This window comes from Oncorhynchus clarkii, chromosome 7, assembly GCF_045791955.1.
Source record: "Oncorhynchus clarkii lewisi isolate Uvic-CL-2024 chromosome 7, UVic_Ocla_1.0, whole genome shotgun sequence".
NCBI lineage: Eukaryota > Metazoa > Chordata > Actinopteri > Salmoniformes > Salmonidae > Oncorhynchus > Oncorhynchus clarkii.
In genome coordinates, this window is record NC_092153.1 from 58,455,484 (window position 1) to 58,482,016 (window position 26,533).

Below are 26,533 nucleotides of genomic sequence, written 5' to 3' on the forward strand. Positions count from 1 at the left end.
GCTAACACTGCTGCAGGGCAGGCAGCGGAACGTTCTGTTATTTGTGTTTGTGTAAAAACACACCCAAACACTGTCTGTCTCTGCAGACAGGCAGACAGGCAGTCAGGCAGACAGGCAGGCAGACAGACAGACAGACAGACAGACAGACAGACAGACAGACAGACAGACAGACAGACAGACAGACACGCAGCCTTGTGCACGCACACCTTTTGATTTCCAGTGCTTTGAAAATAGTGTATCCTGACTCCATTTGGAAGCCTCTATTCTATTTGATGTGTAAAGGTGGTGGGGGTATTGAGATTTAAACAGGAATTTCCTCAGTATTTTATAATTAAGACATGGATAGACGACTGAGAAATAGTTATGTTATTAAGGATAAGGAGTAATGGAGGCATGGATCCAATTCCCACATTCAAATGAACATGGATTTCTGAAGCCACCGCCAGTGAACACGTCAACCAGTCCATCAACACTCTCACACAACCTTCCCACCATACACACCGATGCACACACAAACTAACAGCACACACAGAGACACTAAACCTTCCTACCATACACACCGATGCACACACAAACTAACAGCACACACAGAAATACAGAGACACACAACCTTCCCACCATACACATCGATGCACACACAAACTAACAGCACACACAGAAATACAGAGACAGAGACACACAACCTTCCCACCATACACACCGATGCACACACAAACTAACAGCACACACAGAAATACAGAGACAGAGACACACAGAGACACACAACCTTACCACCATACACACCAATGCACACACAAACTAACAGCACACACAGAAATACAGAGACAGAGACACACAGAGACAGAGACGCACAGAGACACACAGAGACAGAAACTCACAGAGACACACAGAGACACACAGAGACACACAGAGACACACAGAGACAGAAACACACAGAGACAGAGACACACAGAGACAGAGACACACAGAGACAGAGAGAGAGAGAGAACCAGACAGGGTCAGTCAGCTGGAAATTGTATTTTCAAAGTAACAACCAGACAAAATGGTGCTTTGGAGGAATGAATATCGCTAGCTTCACTCCGAAAGACAGAGAGGAAAGAAGAAACAGAGAGGTTATTTTGCGTTTGGGCAATGGTACGAGCAGGGGGTTCAAAATGAATCACGCACACACTAGAACGTCAGCGGTCCACTCACTTAAAGTGCAGGTCTTTGAATGTGAAGTGTGTCTCCACGATGCCGGTGGTCTTCACTCTGGTCCGCAGAACATCCTGCTGTGTGGGGATGTAGTCTGCTTTGGCTATCCTCTCTAGATCATTCAGGTAGCTGACAGGGACAACACACACACACACACGTCAGAATACAGATACACACAACTGTCAGATTAAAAACCAGGTGGACCCTCACAAAGCCTCGGGTCACAGGGTTTCAGGGCTCCAACTCTGCACCACTGGTGTGGCCACGTTGTTAATGGTATTGGTGCTATCTGTTTATTTAACCATCATCAATATAAACTCACCACTAAGTGGATAGAGACTCATCAGTTTCTATTTGCTTGACTATCTGAAGTGCCCAATATATACACATACGATACACATCAGCACTCAATCTGCCAGGAGATGCCGACAGCCTTACTCAACACATTTACACACACAAATGACAATGGCATTTGATCCCTGGAAAACCATCTGATTGTGCCTGTTGAGAGAGAAAACAATTGTGCTAGTCATAGCGCTGCAGACAGCCAGGGCAGCGGGCCCTGTCAGATTCCTCTCATGTGGCGTCAGCCGGTCAGCCAGAAGGTAATTCAATGTTTTTTAAGGCCTTAAATTCATTGCAATACATCTTTGTTTGGAAACAGCTGTCTGTTCATTTATTTCGCAGCAGCGGCCCGTTATGTTATTTGAATATAGAGGACACTTCCTGGCCCTCTGACGCCTCTATCTGAATGGCTGGGTGGAGACGGGGGATGGGAGGCTGGGACTAGTGGGTGATATGGGCTTCACAATTTGGATCAAATCAATGGCTCAACATTTTAATCACACAGTTATTCTTCTGCCTTACAAAGATGTTCTGGATGGTGTGCCTCGTCACTGTATGGTACCATCAGTCACCGGCATGTTCACCTATCATTGGACTACAGACTGACACGATTTACCACCCTCACATTCTCATGTTCCCTCTCTGTGTTTATACCTGCAGAGGTTGAGTTCTAGAGACTGTTCTATAAACAGTGTGCCCTGAGCTGAGGTTTACACAGAAGATTGTACATCAATATCGTGGCACAGCGTTTCATCACAAAGCAAAGTGTTCGTGTTGGCTATAATCCTGCCTAAAACAAGTCTGTGCGTATATTAAAAGTGTTCTCCACACACACTCCTTCCTTCATCACAAACCAACATCTCTGATTGAAGGATCCCACGCCCCACAGAGAAAGGCCTCCTTTGTTGTGAGGGATTCACATATTGAAACATTCCTTAATATGAGCTTTTGATTTCTAGTATCCAGAGCTTAATTGAATCCTGTGGGCTTACAGTTACAATTTACAAACCCTCCTTCTTCCCCTGTACCTCCTCCCTCTAGCAATGGTTAAACATTATTGTGGTTATTAGCTCTATGCTTTGATTCATTTGCTCATGGATTTGGCCTTTAGAGAGGAGGTGAGTTACAGTAGTGGAGCTGTAGGAGTGATTCTAGCCTGCTGAGAGGGGATCGGGCCTCTCCCTGTGCTCTGAGATAGATGACAGTCTGGAGGCTGATATTGTTGAAGCACACAGGAAGTCTCTCTAACTACAGTAGTCAAAGTGCTCTGGAGAGGCCTGATGAAATAATGTAAATCCTCATCACCGCCTTCACAACCTCTTGGGGGTCATCACAACAGTACGCTTACCAGAAAGCCAGAGCTTTAATAAGAGCAGGGCGAGTGAGCGAGCGAGGGATTAAAAAGTTACGATTAGATTGGTAATACAAAAAGGGGAGAGAGAACAATATCGCTCCCTCTGCTCATTTAATATTTAGTGGATGCCAGGCAATCATTTTGTGACACACTATCCTGTTGTGCATTTTAGAGCCCATTTCCCTGGCACCATGCAATCTCACCAAGAGGCCTTGTGTCTAATGGACTCGCCTAAGAACAAGTACAACACTCTCCCTCTGTTGCAGGTGGGGATACATGCACGTGGTTTTCCAGTCACATAGATGGTGAGTGTATCAGGAATCGTGGAATCAGGGGATGTGTTGTGTTTTCTCAAAATGTACATATAGAGTGATTGAGGGGCCCTATGGGGCACGGTGATAAGGGACTCTAACCTACACCACGCTACAACAGCACTGGGGAGAGAGAGCCTTGCAGTATTAGTGTGTTTTCTTTCATCATTAGACCAACAACTTAGCACTACGTTACACTGACGGAGCACTACATTACATTGACTCAGTTAAAGGCCTCAATGTTAATGAGCGGCTCTGTGGAGAGGCTCCAGAGAGAGCTGACAGCCTGCGGCATGCAGGCCGGCTGTGTTGGGGTCAGACATTAGAAACATGACTAGACCTAAATGGAAGTGACATGAGACCTGTTGTTGTTCTACATAGAGGAATACTTACAATGGGAGTCACTATAAAGGACTAACCTGGGACAATAGCATAGCCTTACACTGTAGCATCTGTTGACTGGTCGCTGTGAGAACCAGAGCACAGAACCTTGAATCTGGGCGCAAAGATGCATAGCACTGCTGGTTTCAGGGACAGAGTCAGAGCTGGGACACCAGGTGAGTGATCTCTCTGGCCAATCAATGACGTCAATCAAGAGCCAGGTAGAGTAGAAAAGAAAAGCAGCAGTACTGCAGACCTCGAGCCAGGATTTTAATAGCCCTGGACTAAAGGCTGCAACCACAAACTGCCACCAATCCCTGGATACCCCAGTGACTCCCTCATTCAGGCTACATTTTCCTGATGGCTGCCTCATGGCCAGCCGAGAGGGAGGAGGAGGAGGGAAAGAGGGAGTGACTGCGTATGTGAGCAGTCACTGTGAAACCACACTGTCCTCCACCCTGACTTCAGAGCTCCCGCTGCTATTCGGTGGCATTTCCATGCTATTTCCACACACAGCGGGACAGGACAGGACAGCTCTACTAGCGTGGGAGCTGAGCAGGCTGTCCCAATGCAGTCAGACTTTGGACACAGAGAACTACACAGAGGTTTCAGAACAGAACTAAAACTACATTCAGACCCATCTCCAGAAATATTGTTGGTAAGCTAAATCAAAGGAAATACATTTTAGAACATCAAATTGAACTATTAAATGAACACTAGCAGCAGTTAGACAATAGCATTTCCTTGTCTGTTTTCACCTCTAATTTGTCTTGGCCATAAAAAAAATCTTACAGGAAAACAACAACATAGAAAACATATTCAGGCTGGGGACTATACAGGTGAATTAAAAACAGCTCTCTAAACAAGCAGAAGTCATCTGTTTGTAAACAACATGTTGGGTGTTTCTTAACTCCCATCATCAAAGTGGATTGATCCAATCTATTATGTCAGGAACTGGTCCTCTCTTCAGAAATTGATTCGCGGGAAATTAGGTTTGTGAAAATTCCTGGAAGTTCAGAGTCAGACTAACCCCCATTAATAAACCAATTGGTTTCTAAACAAAGTGATAACACATAGCGCATGCAGCCTTGATCTCTTAATCCCCTTAAGATAGAGATGGGAGACAGAGGGGGGACGGGAGGAGGGAATTTTGGAGTCACTGTGGTGTGAAGCCATTAGAATCAGAGCCTGCTGATCTAGTGTGATGCTGCTGCTTCCCCAAAACTCCCCCTGATTGCTTTGCCCCAGATTCAGAAGGTAAATCCAGTAAAATCACAGCCCAGCCTACTTTAACAGAACCCATTAAGTTTTGTGATCTAGGAGGGGGACATGGAGAGTGGCTGAGCTAATGGTACTATGGCATTGAGGAGCACACCACATCAGTCACTGCCTTTATCAATAAGTGTATTGAGGACGTTGCCCCCACAGTGACCGTACGTACATACCCCAACCAGAAGCCAAGGATTACAGGCAACATTTGCACTGAGCTAAAGGGTAGAGCTGCCGCTTTCAAGGTGCAGGACTCTAACCCAGAAGTGTATAAGAAATCCTGCTATGCCCTCTGACGAACCATCAAACAGGCAAAGCGCCAATACAGGACTAAGATTGAATTGTACTACACTGGCTCCGATGCTTGTCGGATGTAGCAGGGCCTGCAAACTATTACAGACTACAAAGGGAAGCACAGCCGCGAGCTGCCCAGTGACATGATCCTACCAGACGAGCTAAATCACTTCTATGCTTGCGTCCAGGCAAGTAACACTGAAACATGCATGAGAGCATCAGCTGTTCCGGACGACTGTGTGATCAAGCTCTCAGTAGCCAACATGAGTAAGACCTTAAAACAAGTCAACATTCACAAGGCCGCTGGGCCAGACGGATTACCAGGACATGTGCTCCGGGCATGTGCTGACCAACTGGCAGGTGTATTCATTGAAATGTTCAACATGTCCCTGATTGAGTCTGTAATACCAACATGCTTCAAGCAGACCACACTAGTCCCTGTGCCCAAGAGCACTAAGGTAACCTTCCTAAATGACTACAGACCCGTAGCACTCACGTCTGTAGCCATGAAGTCCTTTGAAAGGCTGGACAACAAAGTCAATGTATTGGAGTGGCCATCACATAGCCCTGACCTCAATCCCATAGAAAATGTGTAGGCAGAACTGAAAAAGCGTGTGTGAGCAAGGAGGCCTACAAACCTGACTCAGTTACACCAGCTATGTCAGGAGGAATGGGCCAAAATTCACCCAACTTATTGTGGGAAGCTTGTGGAAGGCTATCGAAACGTCTGACCCAAGTTAAACAATTTAAAGGCAATGCTACCAAATACTAATTGAGTGTATGTAAAGTTCTGACCCACTGGGAATGTGATGAAAGAAATAAAAGCTGAAATAAATCATTATCTCTACTATCATTCTGACATTTCACATTCTTAAAATAAAGTGGTGATCCTAACTGACAGGGAATTTTTATTTGGATTAAATGTCAGGAATTGTGAAAAACTGAGTTTAAATGTATTTGGCTAAGGTGTATGTAAACTTCCCACTTTATCTGTAATCCCTCAATTAGCACGACTAACCGGTGCCCCCCGCACATTGACTCTGTACCGGTACCACCTGAAAATATAGCCTCGCTACTGTTATTTTAACTGTCATTTATCTTTAAAAAAAAAAACATTTTTAAAAGTTCTTTACCTATCTTTTGTTTACCTAATACCTATTTCTTCCTAAAGAATTGCACTGTTGGTTAGGGCTTGTAAGTAAGCATTTCACTGTAAGGTCTACACCTGTTGTATTCGGCGCACATGACAAATAAACTTTGATTTGATGGTCTTCCAAAAGTTCCATTCTACAGATTGTGAGTAAGTTACAGGTAGGCCATTTATGTTTTTGTAGTTTCCTAAAAATGTTTTAAAATTAGAAATCACACATCAAAATTGCATATCTTGCATATCTTTGGGTACAGCCTTACAGGTACTATATGGTAACATGGAAAAGAGTAGGACCATGACAAAGTAGACTATGAGCCTGGCAGAGGTACGTAGCCAAGTGGGCAGAGTGGTGTTGGTCGTTACTCACTAGGCAGCCGAGTCGTTGAGCTGGTACTCGCGGGCGCGCGTAAAGCAACCCTGCACCCCTCCGTCGCCCCACAGCCTCTGCATGGCGTTGGACAGGTCGTCTGGCAGGATGCCCTGCTCCTCAGCAGCCCCTGAGAGGGCAAACAGCTGGCGGGCATCATCCTGGAGGCGACACAGACACACACAGGTTTAGGAATGAGTCAGACCAAGTGGAACAGACAAGAGACCTTAACTAATCAACATTAATAAACTTGGCCATGGTAAAGCAGACAGTAATAGATCAGGTCTCACAAGGTCAATTAGACTGTAGGACACAATTAGACAGTCTGCACTACAAACAGAAGGACCATTAAACACAGTAATCATACCTATCCACTGGAGAGACTGTCCTCACTCTTTCTCAGAGCTCTGTGTGTGTGCGTGTGTGTCTGTGTGTGTTCGGGCCAGCCATACAGGTGACTCATCATTCAGAGTAGCCACAGGGGAGCACCCCAGGGCACAGCACCCCTCTGGAAGGGTCCATGAGAACAGGATGACTGAGGTAATTATACCTGTAGACACAGGCAGGTTTCCGCCAGGTCTCAGCCCTGACTTACACACAGAATGTGGTGTATAGCTTTCCCCTAGCATGGTCCCACACTGACTTACGCAAGTATGTACACACAAACACACAGAGCATCAGAAGGGCCGATTACACAGCTCCCACATCACCTTAGTGCACTGCCCACAAAACCCTCTTGACCATCCCTCCATGCATCGATGCTTCCCAGGGAAAAGATGGACAAACTCCTAAAGCTGCATTGACTGAGAGGAGACATGCTGGCCCAAGTTCCATGCAGCTGGTTAACCTGTGTCTGCCCAGTCCACGCCCAGTCTAACCCAGTCCAGCCCATGAACTGGTTAATAAGTGATGGAGGCGGTTCTAAGAAGAGGAATCAAAACAAATACACCAGGTGATCAAGGCCTCTTTAAAGTAGCTCACAGGAATAGAGTGTGTACTTGAGTGAGTGTATTGTGTTGTAATTAAAGTCTGTGATAAACAGACTAGTTTTATGGCGACTGAAGGAGGATGACCTGTATCGTGTCAAGACTATGTCACCTGAGCCCACCTCCTCCCTTCAAGAGCCCTTAAGGTGTGCACAATAAGAGAGAACAGTATGGTGTGAATAGGTGGCAAAATTAAATTCCCTGGTTTTCCAGTAATCCTGGTTGGAGGATTAAGGTTTTCCGGCTTATTCCCTCCTCATTGCGGAAATCCCCCAATCCGGATTTCTAGAAAACCTGGGAATTTTTAAAAAAGTGACCGGAATTTTGCAACACTATGTGTGTAAAATGAAAACTAGCGCATATCTCTGTTGTTACATTAAGTCAAATACTTTAAACAGCCAATCTACAGAACATGTAATACATTAAACTATCAGGCCAAGAGAGTAAGACACCAGAACATTTTGAGTAGCACTCCCTCTTACAGTCTCACCCCTGGGGAGCTGCTTTGTAAAGGAAGTTAGCATGGCTGAGTTAGCCGCTGCAGCAGTGAATACACCTGATAGATATACTGCAGTGGGGGACTATAGAGAGAGCCCTGCCCCCTTCAGCACTACAGTCACTGGGAGTGGTATTAGACGAGCAGGCGTGTGTGTGTGTGTACAGATTGGTCTGAGACAGGAATAAGCCTACAGCCCATTCCTACTCCATCATTATTAACACCTAAATGACTTAACAAAAGGCCTATCTCAATAGGCATGGGTGCATACAGCAATGTACAATTGGTAGTGAATGAGATGCATTAGTCCCATACAATGTAAATCCCTTTATCAACCACCATGTACAGTGGGGCAAAAAAGTATTTAGTCAGCCACCAATTGTGCAAGTTCTCCCACTTAAAAAGATGAGAGGCCTGTAATTTTCATATGTACACTTCAACTATGACAGACAAAATGAGGAAAAAAAAATCTGAAAATCACATTGTAGGATTTTTAATCATGGCTCTGTTTAGAGCTAGTAAAGCAGCATAATCCACAAAGCCCATTGTTGGAGAATGTAGCCTGTCTTACGGTGTACAACATTATCATTACGAATTCATTATGTCAATCAGGTTAGGTTATAATATAGAACACTGGTATAGTTTCACCGCTGTGAAGTTCTGATTTCAGTTTTTTTATCATTTTGAGAGACACCGACAGACCTGCAGAGATTTGTAGCAGGAATATGTCTTGCAGAGCTAGTTACCTCCAATAAACCAACTGTGACACATACCAGCGGGAGAACACTCTTCCCTCTCCATACCTCCTCTGCACAGGAAAGTAACACTGGGAAGTAGTACAGGCAGCTTAGCTCTGCAGTGGTCCCCTAGTCTAATGACACATATGGGCAGCAGGACTGAGTACACATGGCACATCACTGTATGGCACTCACTCACCTCATACAAGTCTGGGAGGCTAAACTAGTCGAAACTATTGAAACTATAGGCTATTGTCACATAGCACTTCAGGAAGAAGAGATACTTGAGCATAGATCATTTCCCCATCTCACTTCAGACAGATTAGAGCTGGACTAGAGAAGAGGGATAAAGTGGAGAAGTCTGTTTTGTGAGAAGAGTGGTAGCGGTTCAAGGGCTGGTTGGCTTTTAGAGCAGCAGTGGGGTGTATGCAGAGAGAACAGTGGCTGCTCAGGTGGATGCACTCAGACGCGCGTGCGTGCGTGTGTGTGTGTGTGTGTGTCTTACCGCTCGAGCGGCCTCTTCGTAGTCGATCTTGAGGTTAGCCATTGCCTTGATGATGGCCATGATTGACTGGATGGTGTTGCTGTAGACCACAGCTCTGTACTGTTTACACTCTTCTTCTGAGTAGCCATCCTCATGGATGATCCTGACAGACACAGGAGAGAGAGAGTCGGAGGGTCATTTAAACAGGAGGGAGAGAGGAGTTGGGTCATTTAAACAGGAGGGAGAGAGGGGTGGGTCATGCAATCTCCATAGCCAAGCGTCAGCTGGAGTGGTGTGGAAGAACTTGACTGGCCTGCACAGAGCCCTGACCTCAACCCCAATGAACACCTTTGGGATGAATTGGAATGCCGACTGCAAGCCAGGCCTAATCGCCCAACATCACTGCCTGATCTCACTAATGCTCTTGTGGCTGAATGGAAGCAAGTCCCTGCAGCAATGTTCCAACATCTAGTGGAAAGCCTTCCCAAAAGAGAGGAGGCTCTTATAGCAGCAAAGGGGGGACAAACTCCATTTTAACGCCCATGATTTTAGAATGAGATGACACCTGCTCGTTGAACCATATACCTTTGGTATCTAGTGCATGTGCAGATATTTGCACCATGTCATTGCTCGCTCTCTCGCTCTACTGTGAGTGCATAATGAGCCTCTTGCTAGGTTTCACTCATATGGCGAGGGGTTGAAGCTTATTGGCTGAAACTCAAATTGCTAAGGGGCTGGGCCCACATGTGGGAAAATGTAGGGAAAATGGTGCATCACAGCTTCCAGAAAACAGTCGCTTTCAAACTAGGGATTTCGTGGCTAATTGAGGTTAAACAGTAATTCTGCTCATATATTATGCATGTGTGAAAGCTGGAGGTTTACTAGTCGCCAAAGTTCCGGACAATGTATTTAATAATTGAAGCAAGTACTATCTACTTTAATCATTGGCTGTACTATGCATACTGAATACTTAATTCCAGACTGATGTTACTGGTCTGTGGGGGAAGACCCGGTCTCTGCTGAGAGAACACTACAACTAAAACAAATAGACTATAGTATGGAGGAGGGAGATGGAACAAATATGTTGATAGTAAAAAGTGGCCAGGCCAAGACAGGAGCTCCTACGCTATGAAACAAATATTTTACCCCGTCTAGTCACACCAATTCCCTCTGGGAGCATGGATTGGGGCCTGCGGTGAGGCATTCTCAATCAAACTAATTGGAATGAAAGGGAGCCTGCTAGGATGAAGGCCAAATGGGACTTAAAGAATGAATTTAATGTTTTTACCTTTATTTAACTAGGCAAGTCAATTAAGAACAAAATCTTATTTTCAATGGCAGCCTAAGAACAATGGGCTAACTGACTTGTTCAAGGGCAGAACAGCAGATTTTGACCTTGTCAGCTCGTGGATTTGATCTTGCAACCTTTCAGTTACTAGTCCAACTCTCTAACCACTAGGCTATCTGCCGCCCCATGAGCTCATAAAGTGTTTATTCTCAATTACAATTCAGCGAAGACAACACACCAAAGAGCCACGCTGGCTGGGGAGGTTGGAGGTGAACCTGGGAGACTTATTTGTTTAAAGTTATGTTCAATTTCCCCAAAATGTTTAAAAAAAAAAGATTTCATGCCGAAACAGACATTTTCCTAGATGAGACCAGATGAGACTGCAAATTCATAATAGTAATAGTCAAGAAGAACCACAGCAGAATAAATGTTAATTCTGAAATCTAAGTTAAATTTTGAAATTCCACGCAAATCATGATGAAGCATTTTCCTTGTTAGTGGAGCCCTCAAGTTATTTATACTAAAGGCAATTATACTGAACAAAAATATAAAACGCAACATGCAACAATTTTATTGATTTAAAGTTCATATAAGGAAATCAATCAACTGACATTAATGAATTAATTAGGCCCTAATTTATGGATTTCACATGACTGGGCAGGGGCGCAGCCATCGGTGGGCCTGGGAGGGCATAGGCCCACCCACTTCTGAGCGAGGCCCACCCACTGGGGAGCCAGGCCCAGCCAATGAGAATATTTTTTTCCCCGACAAAAGGACGTTATTACAGTCAGAAAATCCCGCAAGTGAAGAAGCCGGATGTGGAGGTCCTGGGCTGGCGTGGTTACACGTGGTCTGCGGTTGTAAGGCCGATTCTCTAAAAAGATGTTAGAGGTGGCTCATGGTAGAGAAATGAACATTAAATGATCTGGCAACAGCTCTGGTGGACGTTCCTGCAGTCAGCATGCCAATTGCATGCTCCCTTAAAACATCTGTGGCATTGTATTGTGTGACAAAACAACACATTTTAAAAGTGGCCTTTTATTGTCCCCAACACAAGGTGCACCTGTGTAATGATCATGCTGTTCAATCAGCTTCTTGATATGCCACACCTGTCAGGTGGATGGAATATCTTGGCAAAGGAGAAATGCTCACTAACAGGGATGTAAACAATGTGTGCACAAAATTGGAGCAAATGGAACATTTCTGGGATCTTTCATTTCAGCTCATGAAACATTGGACCAACACTTTGCACGTTGTGTTCATATTTTTGTTCAGTATAATACAATCATTTTCAAGTCAAAACAAGTTACTGGCTAATGGGTGACGTAGAAAGAGATTTCATCATCAGGATGGTTTGACAGTGTTTCGCCCATGTATTACAGGGGTGTGTGTGGTGTGTGTGTGTGTTATTAATCCAGTGTGAAATGGTTTAATAGCGTCAGTTGAATTGATCTGTGTGAGTGGATGAAAAAGGGATTGAAAGCATGGCACGACGAGAATGTGGAGGAATAATTCAACCATTGAAGAGTGTGTGTGTGAGTGTGTGTGTGTGAATATATAAAGGATAATTGTGTGTGCTTGCATTGATGTGTATGTGGGGGGAAGGTGTGTGTGTGTTTCGTTATTCCAGGCAGTAACGTCTGTGTTTGTCTTCAAGAATGTCTGTGAGAGGGATTGAGGGTTTAAATGTGTGTGTGTTTTCATTTGTGAGATTGAGCAGTGGGGTTATACAGAGACAACATTGCCTCCAGAGCCAAGGTGCTCATAACCATCAGCTTAAGTCCTACAGATTTACCCCAGCGCTCCTCAAAAAACTGCATGGTTCAAGAACAGGTGAAGTAGGTGTTATAGTACACCCAGCCAGAGGCCACACAAAACAGGGGCGTGTGTTTGGCTGGATATTCAGATGCACAGGGCACCAACCAGTAACTAACCTATTCGATGTGCTTTCCAGTTTGTGCATAAATGTTTGGCATGAAAAACATGACAAAAGAGTAATGTGCTACAGAACATACAGGTCCAGATCTGCTACCAGGTTAACCTGTATCTTCTCTATATGTTCCAAATGATCCAGCGTGTCTAGTAGGAAGCATCATGTACAGCGTAGACTTAAGATAACTGTATACTCTATTGTCAGAGTAGCTCCTTGGAATATGAGCTAGCAGGGAAGGAGTCAATGCATTAATCATGGTGAGAAAAACTCCTCTGGTCCATACCTTTTTGTGTGTGTGTGTGTGTGTGTGTGTGTGTGTGTGTGTGTGTGTGTGTGTGTGGCTGCCCATTCCCGGAGAGACCTCAAACCCATTAAGTAACAGTTGAGAAAGAAACAGGCTTACGACTGTAAGTATAGGAAGTATTATGCACTTTATAGATCAAATATTATCTTAAATCACAAATGATCTTATCTTAAATCAGATGCTTCGTAAACAACAGGTGTAGACTAACAGTGAAATGCTTACTTACGGGCCCTTCCCAACAATGCAGAGAGAAAAATTATAACACGAAAAATAAATACACAATGAGTAACAATAACTTGGCTATATACATGGGGTACCAGTACAGAGTCAATGTGTAGGGGTATGAGGTAATAACTTGGCTATATACATGGGGTACCAGTACAGAGTCAATGTGCAGGGGTATGAGGTAATTGAGGTAGATATGTACATATATAGGTAGGAGAAAAGTGACTAGGTAACAGATGGATAATAAATAGGAGCAGCAGCGTATGTGATGAGTCAAAAAGGTTAGTGCAAGATGGGTCAATGCAGATAGGGTTCTGCAAATAGGATTTGTTCGGCGAGGGGACATTAAAGACTGTAAAATTACCAGAAAATCAGCTCAAAGTGATTTTAAATTAGAACATCTATTCCCAAGTATTCCCATGCATAGATAACGAGGCATACGTGATCGTATCCCAATGTAATCAAGGTTTTAAATTATTATGTTTTTGTCAAATGTGACATCTGTTTGGGCTTCTTGTGGTCAATTTGTAGTGTAAAAATGATTTATAATTATGTTCCGGCCCCCCTATCATCCGCTGAAGAATAAAATTGGCGGAATATAATTGGGGACACCTTGTATAGATTATAGCATGAGAAAGGATATGTAGAGGATTCTGGGTAACTAGTTTAAGAATGTACTGTCCCTGTCTGCTTGTGTTGACAATGACATCAGAGTCAGGTTGTGATATTGGGTTAATTGCTCATGCTTGACGGGAATAGCAGCAAAACAAAACAATGCGGAGACAGCCAGCCAGGCATGGAGCTCTACTTACTTCATCTGTTTCACAATAGTGCTCTTCCCTGACTCTCCAGCACCTGCACAAAGAACAAAAACAGCCAGAGGTTAAAAATACACTCCCGTTAGTGGAGAAATGTAAACAGGCAGCAAGCAAGGCCACCTCACATATAAACCCCCTCCTCTTCCTCAGGCCTTAACGCTTACATGTATCTCTCCCTCTCCTTCCTTTCTCTGAGTTAATCCGTCTCTTTTCATATTCCTTCCAGTCGCCCCCTATCCAGTTACAGTCATGTCAATCTACAGTAGTGCATAATATAAATGGTAGTATCGTTATGCCTGGAGGCCCCCTCTCCACTCAGTGGGTGCCTCACTCTGTCTCATAGGGTTTCACAGAGTTTCATACACCCAATAACTCCTGCGTCAACAGCACGGCCTGTGTGTTAACTTCAGAGGAAGCCGTCGTATTGTAACCCTCCCTCTCCACAGACGCTGAGACAAGGCACTTAATCATCATTAGCGTTAAATTAAAACGTTGGAGTGCTTTCACAAACAGGATATGGGCCTGTTCTTTCAGATGACGTCATGTTGCTTGTTTCATGTTCAGGGTCCATAAGAAACTCATTGGGATATTTTCCACTGCTGTACTGTTATGTTAAGTAGTTGGCTGTCTGGATTAGAGGACAGCAGCACTGAGTAGTTAACTAATCACACAGCGCTAAATGACCCGCAGTCCACCACTAGGGTCATGGTCACTCTGACCCAACAACACTCACTGTTTATATGAAGTGTGTGCCTGTGTGTCAGATCGCACGTTACCCAACAGCAACCATAATCTTCCACCAACAACACAAGCCACTGACATTCTACATTCCATCACAACAGTGATGTGAATACAGAGCACAGAGCAGACACACAGTCAGACTGGGTGAATTCTCTCCATTTAAAACCTCCTTATAGTCCCCATGCTAACCGGCCAATCTAAGAGACACATCCTCTGCTCTGTTACCCATTCTAAAAAGAGGCCACTCTCTCAGCTCCCAACAGTTAGAAAGTCACCCTGCACTGATCTGCTCCAGTATGTGGGCTGAGTTGATAAGCTGAAATAAAGAAAGAGGAGGAGAAATGGAGGCTCCAAGCCTTGAGCGAGAATTGAAATTGTAATTTTATTCCAAACTGAACACAGAGGGAAGTGACTCAGAGACACAGTGGAAAGTGTGTGTGTATACACATGTTTGGGCACTTGCCCATTGTGTGTGTACACTCTATATTGATTCATATCTGTATTTTCTCAAGTGCATGGTGGGGTTGAAGCAATAATACGTTATGAATAAATCATATGAGATGTGAGCCTAATAACCCATGGTTCTGTCTGAGCATGTTCACAATCCTTCAACAATAACATATTGTCTAGAGTAGATTAGAGCCACAGGCTTTGTACACAAGCAGACACTATACAGTCCACTGTAAGGAAACTTTATAAAAAGCTGATTCCAATGTTGATTTTTCTACAGGATATTCTATAGAAATAAATGGGAGGGACAGAGAGACAGAATGCTACCAGGTTGCCTATAGTGCTAGACTGTGGTCCAGTGGTTGCATAGAGCCAAGCTGCAAACACACTCCCAGAGAGTTCATAGACCTGTTAACACAGAGGCGTGATGTGACTGAACCCAGCTAGGCCTCTCTCCCCCCACACACACACACACATACAAATACACACAACATATTTTTCGCCCTTCACTTGCTCTTGCCCCATTTCTTTCTCTCACGCTGTCCCTCTCCCTCCCGCCATGTTGACGATGGTAAATAGAACCTTTGGAGTTTGTCCAGTAAAGCGGAGAACATTATGAGCTGCAATGACAGTACAACACTGAGGTTTATGACAACAAGAGAGGAGATCTATTGACTGGACACACAAGTATCTCCTATAAACGGATACCTTCCATACTGACCTCTGAAAACCAGATTAGTGTATATGAGTACGAGGTTAGTAAGTGTGTGTGTGGGTTTGATAGATTGTGCTCTAAAAATGTGTGTGCCCTCCTGCTAAAATACCCCTGTATTGCTTGCTGTTTGGGGTTTTAGGCTGGGTTTCTGTATAGCACTTTGTGACATCGGCTGATGTACAAGGTGCTTTATATATACACATCTGATTGATATGTGAAGGTAACGTTAAGATGCAATACATAGTGAAAAAGACCAAGCCCATCAAGATCACTTGGCATGGCATAGGCTCTATAAACTGACATAAAACAACAATTGACACATCAATCGGTTCTTTCCAATTTAAGCTATTCTATAAAATTAATGCTCAATATATGGGGCATTGAACAGTCAGCCTTGTGCAGACTCTGCCGCTAGGAAACAGAATCAATAGAACATATTTTCTGGTACTGTCCATAGTTGCTTGCTTTTTATGTCACAATATCAGGGTTTAGATCTGCAAACTGTATTGTTAGGGGATCTTAAAAACCACGATCAGTCAATGGGAAATATCATAATACTCTTGGGTCAAGTATTTATTTTTAGGGCAATATCAGCAGAAATGTTACAAATAGGGAGGTTCAGGATCCTCATAACACATCATAGTAAAATGGAGGGATGTATTGCAAAAGGAAATAGCAAAATGGCATTATACTGGGAAAGATGGGTTCATCTGTGGACATCAGAGGGTTGGAGTTAAGATCAGAATGAATGGTGGATTGGCCGCAGTGGGTGAAAATACAGAACTTGAAGAGGAAATTATGAATATGTCAATTCCTTAACTACAGGTACTGTAGATGTGAGCCAAAATAGCTGTAAGTAGCAGTAGAAGTATTGTCGTCTGTTAGTTTACTCCAATCTGGGTAGGGGTGGTAGTGTAGAGGAAAAAAAGTTTGAGAAACATAAATGAGAAATTATGCAAACAATTACAATCTATCTGCAACATTAAAGCTGCGCTAAAGCCCCCGTTGCCTTACTTGCTTATGTGGAAAAACAGCCAAATTGCCTACAGGGAATGCCAGTTGATGACAATGTAAACTGCCTAACTGGTTAAGCTGGAGGTAGCTAGTTCCTGCACACACACTCTCAGACATGGTGGTGTGTTATCACACTGCTGCTCCTGAACCATTCCCCTGCATTAATAATGTACGGACGCATGCACAGGCGAGCCAGCGCTGCACTGAAGACCTTGAATATTTCATGTACCTGCCAACATGCAAAAGACCACTATGATGTTCACAGCACATAGTTGCATGCACACATGCAGTTGCATCCGTGCAAGCACATAATGTACACACATAAACAAAATAATACATTAGACTAGTGCAAACACACACACTTAACCAAAGTAATTTGTGCTACATTGTAAGCCACATCAACCTATTCAAGCATTGTGGTATCTGATTTTTCAACTAGAACAGGTCTTTTGAATGGTAAAATTTAATAGAATTCAATTGCATCAAATTCAACAGATTCAAGTGTGGGTTTCTATCAGCACGGACTCTCAGAGCTGTGTTATGGCTGTTGTTGAAGACTGGCCTGCAGATATCATTGCTCTACCCATCGCTCTCTCTCTCCCCCCCTCCCCTTCCCTCTCTCCAGATGGAATGCCAGGGACAGCCCCAATAGGGGACTACTCCCTCTCTCTAACACAACAAACAGCCTTAATCCCATTCCGACTATATTCACTTTCACTCTACAAAGAGGAAACAATCTGAGCCTGGGTTCTGACCGCCTCTTTTCAACACAGCAGCCTTTGGTATTAGAGCAGATTAAAGCTGTGCAGAGGGAAGCTATTATGAGAAGGATGTTTAGTCTTCCTGCCTGACAGAGGAACTCAGACTGGAGGATAAGTGTGAGTGGATATAGGGCCATTGAGAGCGTCCCTCCACTGTAATAAAAGCATGATGACAGTAGCACAGACACACACTGTATCCCCCATATGGTGCTTCCACAGCCCAGAATTCTTCCAGACACAGTGTGGAAACTCTCCCTGCAGGGCAGCACAATTGTTCACTGTGTGCTGAGTGTAAGACTGGGAGTGTGTGTTTGGGAGGGGGGGGGGGGGGGCTGCATCGCTTGACCTCACATACTGACAGGGAAAACCTCCTATGGTGTGAGATTGAGAGGTACTGTATCACTATAAACAGTCCATTCATCCACTGCTCTAATGAAGATTTTCAAGAGCTAGGGGAGCTGACACACGTGTAGGGTTTCTGAACCGCAGGGGGACAAACACCTAACCGGAGGTGACAGCATTCCCTCCACTGTAATACTGAAGTTGTAAACTTGGCAGTAGAAAACCTGAACAGTATATTTGACCTCTCAGCTTCCCTATCAAACCTAAAAATGTCAAGCAGACAACCTCAGAAAATGAACAACAATGACAAATGTGACCCAATTCAGGAAACTAGGCGCAAGTCACGACTTCACAGGAGAGATGTTTTTTTATCAAAATGCTTTTTTTGGGCAGAAATGCCTTCTCGAACATGTGAACTTTCATGTGCATTAATAACTAACTTGTATGCCATCTGTAAATACAAATATGATTGTTAAATTATGAACCTTATTGGTTAATAAGGCACAGAAAAAGCTAGCAACCTTCCCACTAGTCATGATTGGCTGAGATAATGAGTGGGCTGGACATGCCGAGAGAGGAGTTCGGATTGGTCTACCATATTGAAGGCTGCTGTCTATTTCAGCTGATATATATATCAACGAATTGGTGGGGGCACTAGAACAGTCTACAGCACCCTACTAGAATCCGAAGTCAAACGTCTACTGTTTGTTGATAATCTGATGCTTCTGTCCACAAGCAAGGAGGGCCTACAGTAGCACCTCGATCTTCTGCACAGATTCTGTCAGACCTGGGCCCTGACAGTAAATCTCAGTAAGACAGAAATAATGGTGTCCCTAAACATCAGCACCTCAGGTAACTTCCACAAAGCTGTGAACGATCTGCGAGACAAGGCAAAAAGGGCCTCCTATGCTATCAAAAGGAATATAAAAATTGACATACCAATTAGGTAAAGAAACCGCCGTAGGCAGACCAGGAAAACTGGGCAGTGTGTCTAAAATTCTGTATTTATTTTCTTAGTCAACCTTGTGTTCTGTTTCGTTGTGTACTTGATTGTAGCCCTGTTTCTTTGTGTTCTTGAACGTAGCCCTGTCTTTCATTTTTGTTCATTGATTTCACCTGTGTTGGTTACTCACCTGGTCTCATCAGCTCCTTAATTAGTTCAGTTCATTCTGTTAGTTCAGTTCACTTTGTTTGTGCCTTTCCTAGCTCGTTTGTGAGAACCAGTTATAGCCTTCAGTCCTAGTTGATTCACCTGCCTGTTTGCCTACCTGTGTATGAACATTGCCTGTGCCCATGGTTCCTGCCTTCTGCGAAGGGGAAAGAAACACCTGCCGCGCTCTTCACGTGAATCTACACCTTTTTCTCCCTGAGTATTCATTACAGTGTGCACATACTGTAGCCTCAAAATGAGGTGGAAACTGAGCTGCACTTCCTAACCTCCTGCCAAATGTATGACCATATTAGAGACACATATTTCCCTCAGATTACACAGACCCCCAAAAATGTAAAAACAAATCCAATATCTATTGGGTGAAATACCACAGTGTGCAATCACAGCAGCAAGACGTGTGACCTGTTGCCACAAGAAAAGGGCAACCAGTGAAGAACAAACACCACTGGAAATACAACCCATATTTATGTTTATTTATTTTCCCTTTTTACTTTAACTATTTGCACATTGTTAAAACTCTGTATAGACATATGCCATTTGAAATGTCTTTACACTCACAAAAGTTCCAAAAGAATGTTTACTGTTCATGTTTTATTGTTTATTACAGTGAGGGAAAAAAGTATTTGATCCCCTGCTGATTTTGTACGTTTGCCCACTGACATAGAAATTATCCGTCTATAATTTTAATGGTAGGTGTATTTGAACAGTGAGAGACAGAATAACAACAACAAAATTGTTGGCAATCACAGAGGTCAGACATTTCTTGTAGTTGGCCACCAGGTTTGCACACATCTCAGGGGGGATTTTGTCCCACTCCTCTTTGCAGATCTTCTCCAAGTCATTAAGGTTTCGAGGCTGATGTTTGGCAACTCGAACCTTCAACTCCCTCCACAGATTTTCTATGGGATTAAGGTCTGGAGACTGGCTAGGCCACTCCTGGAACTTAATGTGCTTCTTCTTGAGCCACTCCTTTGTTGCCTTGGCCGTGTGTTTTGGGTCATTGTCATGCTGGAATACCCATCCATAACCCATTTTCAATGCCCTGGCTGAGGAGAGGAGGTTCTAATCCAAGATTTGACGGTACATGGCCCCGTCCATCGTCCCTTTGATGCGGTGAAGTTGTCCTGTCCCCTTAGCAGAAAAATAATCCCTTAGCATAATGTTTCCACCTCCATGTTTGACGGTGAGGATGGTGTTCTTGGCGTCATAGGCAGCATTCCTCCTCCTCCAAACACGCCGAGTTGAGTTGATGCCAAAGAGTTCCATTTTGGTCTCATCTGACCACAACACTTTCACCCAGTTGTCCTCTGAATCATTCAGATATTCATTGGCAAACTTCAGATGGGCCGTGCTTTCTTGAGCAGGGGGACCTCGCGGGCCTTCACGGTGGAGTGTGTTACCAATTGTTTTCTTGGTGACTATTGTCCCAGCTGCCTTGAGATTATTGACAGATCCTCCCGTGTAGTTCTGGGCTGATTCCTCACCGTTCTCATGATAATTGCAACTCCACGAGGTGAGATCTTGCATGGAGACCCAGGCCGAGGGAGATTGACAGTTCTTTTGTGTTTCTTCCATTTGCGAATAATCGCACCAACTGTTGTCACCTTCTCACCAAGCTGCTTGGCAATGGTCTTGTAGCCCATTCCAGCCTTGTGTAGGTCTACAATCTTGTCCCTGACATCCTTGGAGAGCTCTTCGGTCTTGGCCATGGTGGAGAGTTTGGAATCTGATTGATTGATTGCTTCTGTGGACAGGTGTCTTTTATACAGGTAACAAATTGAGATTAGGAGCACTCCCTTTAAGAGTGTGCTCCTAATCTCAGTTTGTTACCTGTATAAAAGACACCTGGGAGCCAGAAATCTTTCTGATTGAGAGGGGGTCAAATACCTATTTCCTCATTAAAATGCAAATCAATTTATAACATTTTTGACATGCGTTTTTCTGGATTATTTTGTTGTTATTCTCTCTCACTTTTCAAATAAACCTGCCATTAAAATTATAGACTGATCATTTCTTTGTCAGTGGGCAAATGTACTTTTTTCCCTCACTGTATCTATTTCACATGCTCTGGCAATGTAAACATAAGTTTCCCATGGGGGGGGGGGGGAGAACAGTGGGATCAAGCTCCACTTACAGAGGCCAGAAAATTCCAGGGATATGAGCAAAACAAATACTGCCCGCTGCCTAGCAACCAGGCAATGGAGGAGATAGTTGTGGTTACATCCATTGACTGAAGCTGAGTAGGGAGGCCCTTTTCCAAAAAGCATGAAACAGGGGAAAAAAAGAGTTGGGGGTGAGGGAAAAGGACCAGGACCCAGGAAATTGCCTCATTATCAATCAGGCCCAGTGTGGACTGGCAGGAGAGGAGGGTGCAGAGGCAGAAGCAGGGAGCACAACCAACAGAGGAGAATGTGCCAGGGGTGGATGTGCTATGCCAGAGGGGGCTGCGCCAGGGTGCCCACTGGAATAAATGAGACCCAGCTGCAGCAGTACAAATCCAGGGCCAGATCTATGAAGGGTAGAGAGAAAACAACACGGAACACTGACATTACCACAGCAGCCAGGGAGAGGCAGCTCACCAGTTTCAATCACATTTCATTCTGAAAATATTAGTCTAGCTAGGAGCTGTTCTACAGAACATGGGTACAATCCAGACATACAAACAGCCCCACCACACAGAAACAAATAAACAAGCTCATACTCACACAACCACTTAAATCATCTGTCCTGGGATGGGGAACACTAATATTGTATATTTTTCAAAACAAATATCCATGTCTTAGGAGAAGAACTTGAGCTGTCTGTATATAGGAGATGTTTAAATCATGAGGTACCTGATAGCACACAGGTCCCCTATGAGCACCCAGCCCACAGAGCTACACCACTAATCGCAAAATAAAGGGAGAACGCATTGATCCCGAGTAGAGCTGGTGCGGTGACAGTATTACCGCCACACTGGCGGTCACGAGTCATGAAGGCAGTCAAATTCCACGTGACCGTTTAGTCACGGTAATTAGGCTTCTCCAAGCTCTGATGCTGCTGCTGGTCAATAGCAGCCTACCAAACTTGCTAACTGCCTGGTACTCAGCACTCTATTGTCCCTCTAATCACGCTGACATAAATGCAAATGTTTTCAAAAATCTGATCAAACACTTAATGAGAGCCCATGAGCTCATGTTGCGCAACATTTCTATAGGATATGCAACTGCGTGAGCAAACAGAGTGATGGCCACAGTGATCCCATCAGCTTTTTACAAGCTAGGCCTACTATATTTTTACTCAACTTTCCTAATATTAGGCACATTGCTTATATTTACAACAGGATTATAGCCCACCTGGCTGGCATGAAAATGAACCACGGAAAAAGCGTCCTCCATTTGCTATTTAAGTGCATAGATTATGCATTTTTTCCACTGCCCCTGTTTCGATACAAGTATATGTATATGAAAAGATATATGTAATGTATATATGTAACGACAATATTAAATCAAGAATAGTCTGATGGGTGACAATATTAGCATATCACTTATATAGGTCTTGTGAATGATGCCCAGCATAAGAAACAACAACTTTTGCGAATCATAATTGCACACCTCATCTAGCCTAGCCCATAGGCCTATATGTTTTGATAAGGTTTGTATCACAACTAAAGTGACCAAATAACTTCTTAAAATTAAGCACATTAATCCGCTTTACAAGGGGTGTAGAGCCTAACTGGTATACATAAGCAGCGTGTGAGTTTCAATTTTTGGGAAGATCATTTTCACCATAAAAATGCACCTTTATAATAAAAGCACTACATGCATAATCACATTTGCGGTCACTTTTGATAGTGGTGCTTTCTGCTAATGAAACATGCGTGCTTATAGCCTACTGCCGTGTGCGCATTGCTGCACTTATAATGTGAAGAAATAGCCTAGTAGTTTATCAACATTTTAAGCTAAACATTCTGATCTGTTGCGGTCAATTAACGGTCAATTAACGGTCAATTACCGTGAGACTGACAGTTATTTGCTTGACAATCACCGACTGATGAAATTTAGTGACACCCGCAGCCCTATCCCTGAAGTGGAGGAAGAAATCAACAACAATCTATGTATTTGACCCAAGGGAGGGAGGAAGCAGGCTTTCATTAATTAAAGTGTTTACACTGGGTGGTTAGGAAGAGGCTACGGTCCTTATTATTGGCCTACATGGGACTCATTGATTAGTGCTCTGATGACGCTGAATAACAGTAATTGGCCATGAACAGCAATAAGAGCAGGGCTGATGAGGCCTCAGGTCTTGGTAGATAAGGACTATATCATAGGAGCAACTGTAGCTAGAAAAGTCAAGAAAAATATGGCCACTTGTGTTGCCATCCTGTGGTTCGCTACTGCCAACAGGCTGCCGGTATAACCAATAGGTTGCCCGTTGTAATTAATGACAAGTTGCCAGTAATGCCAAAAGGATGCTGGTATTGCTGACAAGTTGCTAGTAATGCCAACAGGTTGCTGGTATTAACTGACTAACTGACTGCTGGTATTTCTAACTGACTGCTGGTATTACCAACAGGCTGATGGTTTTGTTCTGTTACAAATCATCCAGCGTTGGATTAATTTCAGAACATCCATATCCACAAGGTTTCTAATAATAGTTAATTGCTATGGGTGTTAATAGAGGGCAGTGAATTACTCAACAGCACTTAAAATCAATTCACAGGTTTGATGAAAGGAGGAATAATAGCAGTGATGTAGTTTCATTGCCAGATGTACCAAGGAGACACGGTCTGTCCTGCTTGTCTGTTCAGTCTAGTGAACTTACCAGGAGCTAACAGACAAATGATTGTGGGGGAAAGTATTGTATCGATGGTGACCTTCCTCAAGCTCTGAGACTTGTTCGACATTATACTGCACCTGCAAGTACTACTATAGTTATTTATCGCATCCAACAATATGCCTGGGAAAAGGTTTTCACTTCGAGGCAGCGAGAATGTGATCGAGTTGTTCATCTCTCAGATCTTTTAGGGGAGGGTCATGTTTTGGGGTCATAGAAAGTGTTCCTAAAATAGCGAGATTGCCTCGCTATTCCATTGGTATAGCAGAGAGCATCTCAGATGGAAAGATGGTTGTGATTGAGTCAGCAGGAGAGGAGCTGATAAGGGATTCATTTGTTCTGTACAGAACTCTGTAGTGGACTGGGTTGAACCCTCACTTGGCACTGCCTGTGAATGAAGCCTATACTAGGCTTTGCCTGTGGGTCTGTTAGCCTAGCATTTCACTAGCTCAGCGAATGATGCCTGATGGTGGGTGTGTTGGCATGTAGCTAGCTCTGCAGCATGATTAGAGGGTGGTGACAATTGGAGCTGAACACCTCCACATCTGCCACAGGGCAGCCAGGTTCCCTCAATACTCTTGTACTGTGACTGGTCCCATGCATCCTCTGTCTGTTGTTTAGTGTGACACAGCATTATACTCTGTCTAAACAGCACATTACTACATGAATAGGGCAGGAAAAGCTCCAAGCCTTTTTTTTTGGTCAAGTCATGTTGTCAGGAGAAAAAAAAACCCTGGGCCCTCTTATATGTAACCCAGAGAGTTGTGTTTAGTATGGCCGGGCGTTTATTTACAGAGGGATGATGTAACACAGGGCATGGGCACAAAGGAAACAAAAAAGCTCTTCCCTTTTTGTCCCACTATTCCAAGGCAAGAGGATTTAGAGTTGTGCTTAACATCAACTGCTTTCTCTCATATCTGTATCACCATCCTAAACTCAGCAAAAAAAGAAACTTCCCTTTTTCAGGACCCTGTTTTTCAAAGATAATTCGTAAAAATACAAATAACTTTACAGATCTTCATTGTGAAGGGTTTAAATACTGTTTCCCATGCTTGTTCAATGAACCATAAACAATTAATGAACATGCACCTGTGGAACGGTTACAGATGGTCGGCAATTAAGGTCACAGTTATGAAAACTTCGGACACTAAAGAGGCCTTTCTACTGACTCTGAAAAACACCAAAAGAAAGATGCCCGGGGTTCCTGCTCATCTGCGTGAACGTGCCTTAGGCATGCTGCAAGGAGGCATGAGGACTGCAGATGTGGTCAGGGCAATGAATTCCAATGTCTGTACTGTGAGACGCCTAAGACAGCGCTACAGGGAGACGGGACAGACAGCTGACCGTCCTCACAGTGGCAGACCACGTGTAACAACACCTGCACAGGATCGGTACATCCGAACATCACACCTGCGGGACAGGTACAGGATGGCAACAACAACTGCCCGAGTTACACCAGGAACGCACAGTCCCCATCAGTGCTCAGACTGTCCGCAATAGGCTGAGAGAGGCTGGACTGAGGGCATGTAGGCCTGTTGTAAGGTAGGTCCTCACCAGACATCACCGGCAACAATGTCGCCTATGGGCCACCGTCGCTGGACCAGACAGGACTGGCAAAAAGCGTTCTTCACTGATGAGTCGCGGTTTTGTCTCAACAGGAGTGATTGTCAGATTTGTGTTTATCGTCGAAGGAATGAGCGTTACACTGAGGCCTGTACTCTGGAGCGGGATCGATTTGGAGGTGGAGGGTCCATCATGGCCTGGAGCGGTGTTCACAGCATCATCGGACTGAGCTTGTTGTCATTGCAGGCAATTTCAACGCTGTGCGTTACAGGGAAGACATTCTCCTCCCTCATGTGGTACCCTTCCTGCAGGTTCATCCTGACATGACCCTCCAGCATGACAATGCCACCAGCCACACTGCTCGTTCTGTGCGTGATTTTCTGCAAGACAGGAATGTCAGTGTTCTGCCATGGCCAGCGAACAGCCCGGATCTCAATCCCATTGAGCACGTCTGGGACCTGTTGGATCGGAGGGTGAGGGCGAGGGCTAGGGCCATTCCCCCCAGAAATGTCTGGGAACTTGCAGGTGCCTTGATGGAAGAGTGGGGTAACATCTCACAGCAAGAACGGGCAAATCTGGTGCAGTCCATGAGGAGGAGATGCACTGCCGTACATAATGCAGCTGGTGGCCACACCAGATACTGACTGTTACTTTTGACTGTTACCCCTTTGTTCAGGGACACATTATTACATTTCTGTTAGTCACATGTCTGTGGAAAATGTTTAGTTTATGTCTCAGTTGTTGAATCTTATGTTCATACAAATATTTACACATGTTAAGTTTGCTGAAAATAAACACAGTTGACAGTGAGAGGACGTTTCTTTTTTTGCTGAGTTTATATCCTCCAACATTCAAATGATGCCTTGGTTGAGTGTGTTTGCTTCCCATGGCAGGATGTTGGTGTTGGCTCTGGCCTGTGTGTCCTGTGGGAACTGAGAGGGACATACAAATGCAGCAGTGTGGGGGCCCATGCTACTGTTGATTGTCATTTAGGCCAACGCCTTTACAGCCACCGCCACCTCACA

General features: G+C 44.1%; 1 protein-coding gene across 2 annotated transcripts in view; it reads right to left on the minus strand.

Annotated features, from left to right (window-relative positions):
• The window catches only part of LOC139413554 (guanine nucleotide-binding protein G(i) subunit alpha-2-like), an 84,676-nt gene that overhangs the window by 4,469 nt on the left and 53,674 nt on the right, over positions 1-26,533 (minus strand). For both annotated transcript variants that reach the window (XM_071161058.1, XM_071161059.1), the window contains 4 exons: positions 13,931-13,973; positions 9,390-9,531; positions 6,666-6,826; positions 1,195-1,323 (listed from right to left, as the gene is read on the minus strand). In XM_071161058.1, coding sequence (XP_071017159.1) covers positions 1,195-1,323; positions 6,666-6,826; positions 9,390-9,531; positions 13,931-13,973 — 475 coding nt within the window. The remainder of the gene's footprint in view (positions 1-1,194; positions 1,324-6,665; positions 6,827-9,389; positions 9,532-13,930; positions 13,974-26,533) is intronic.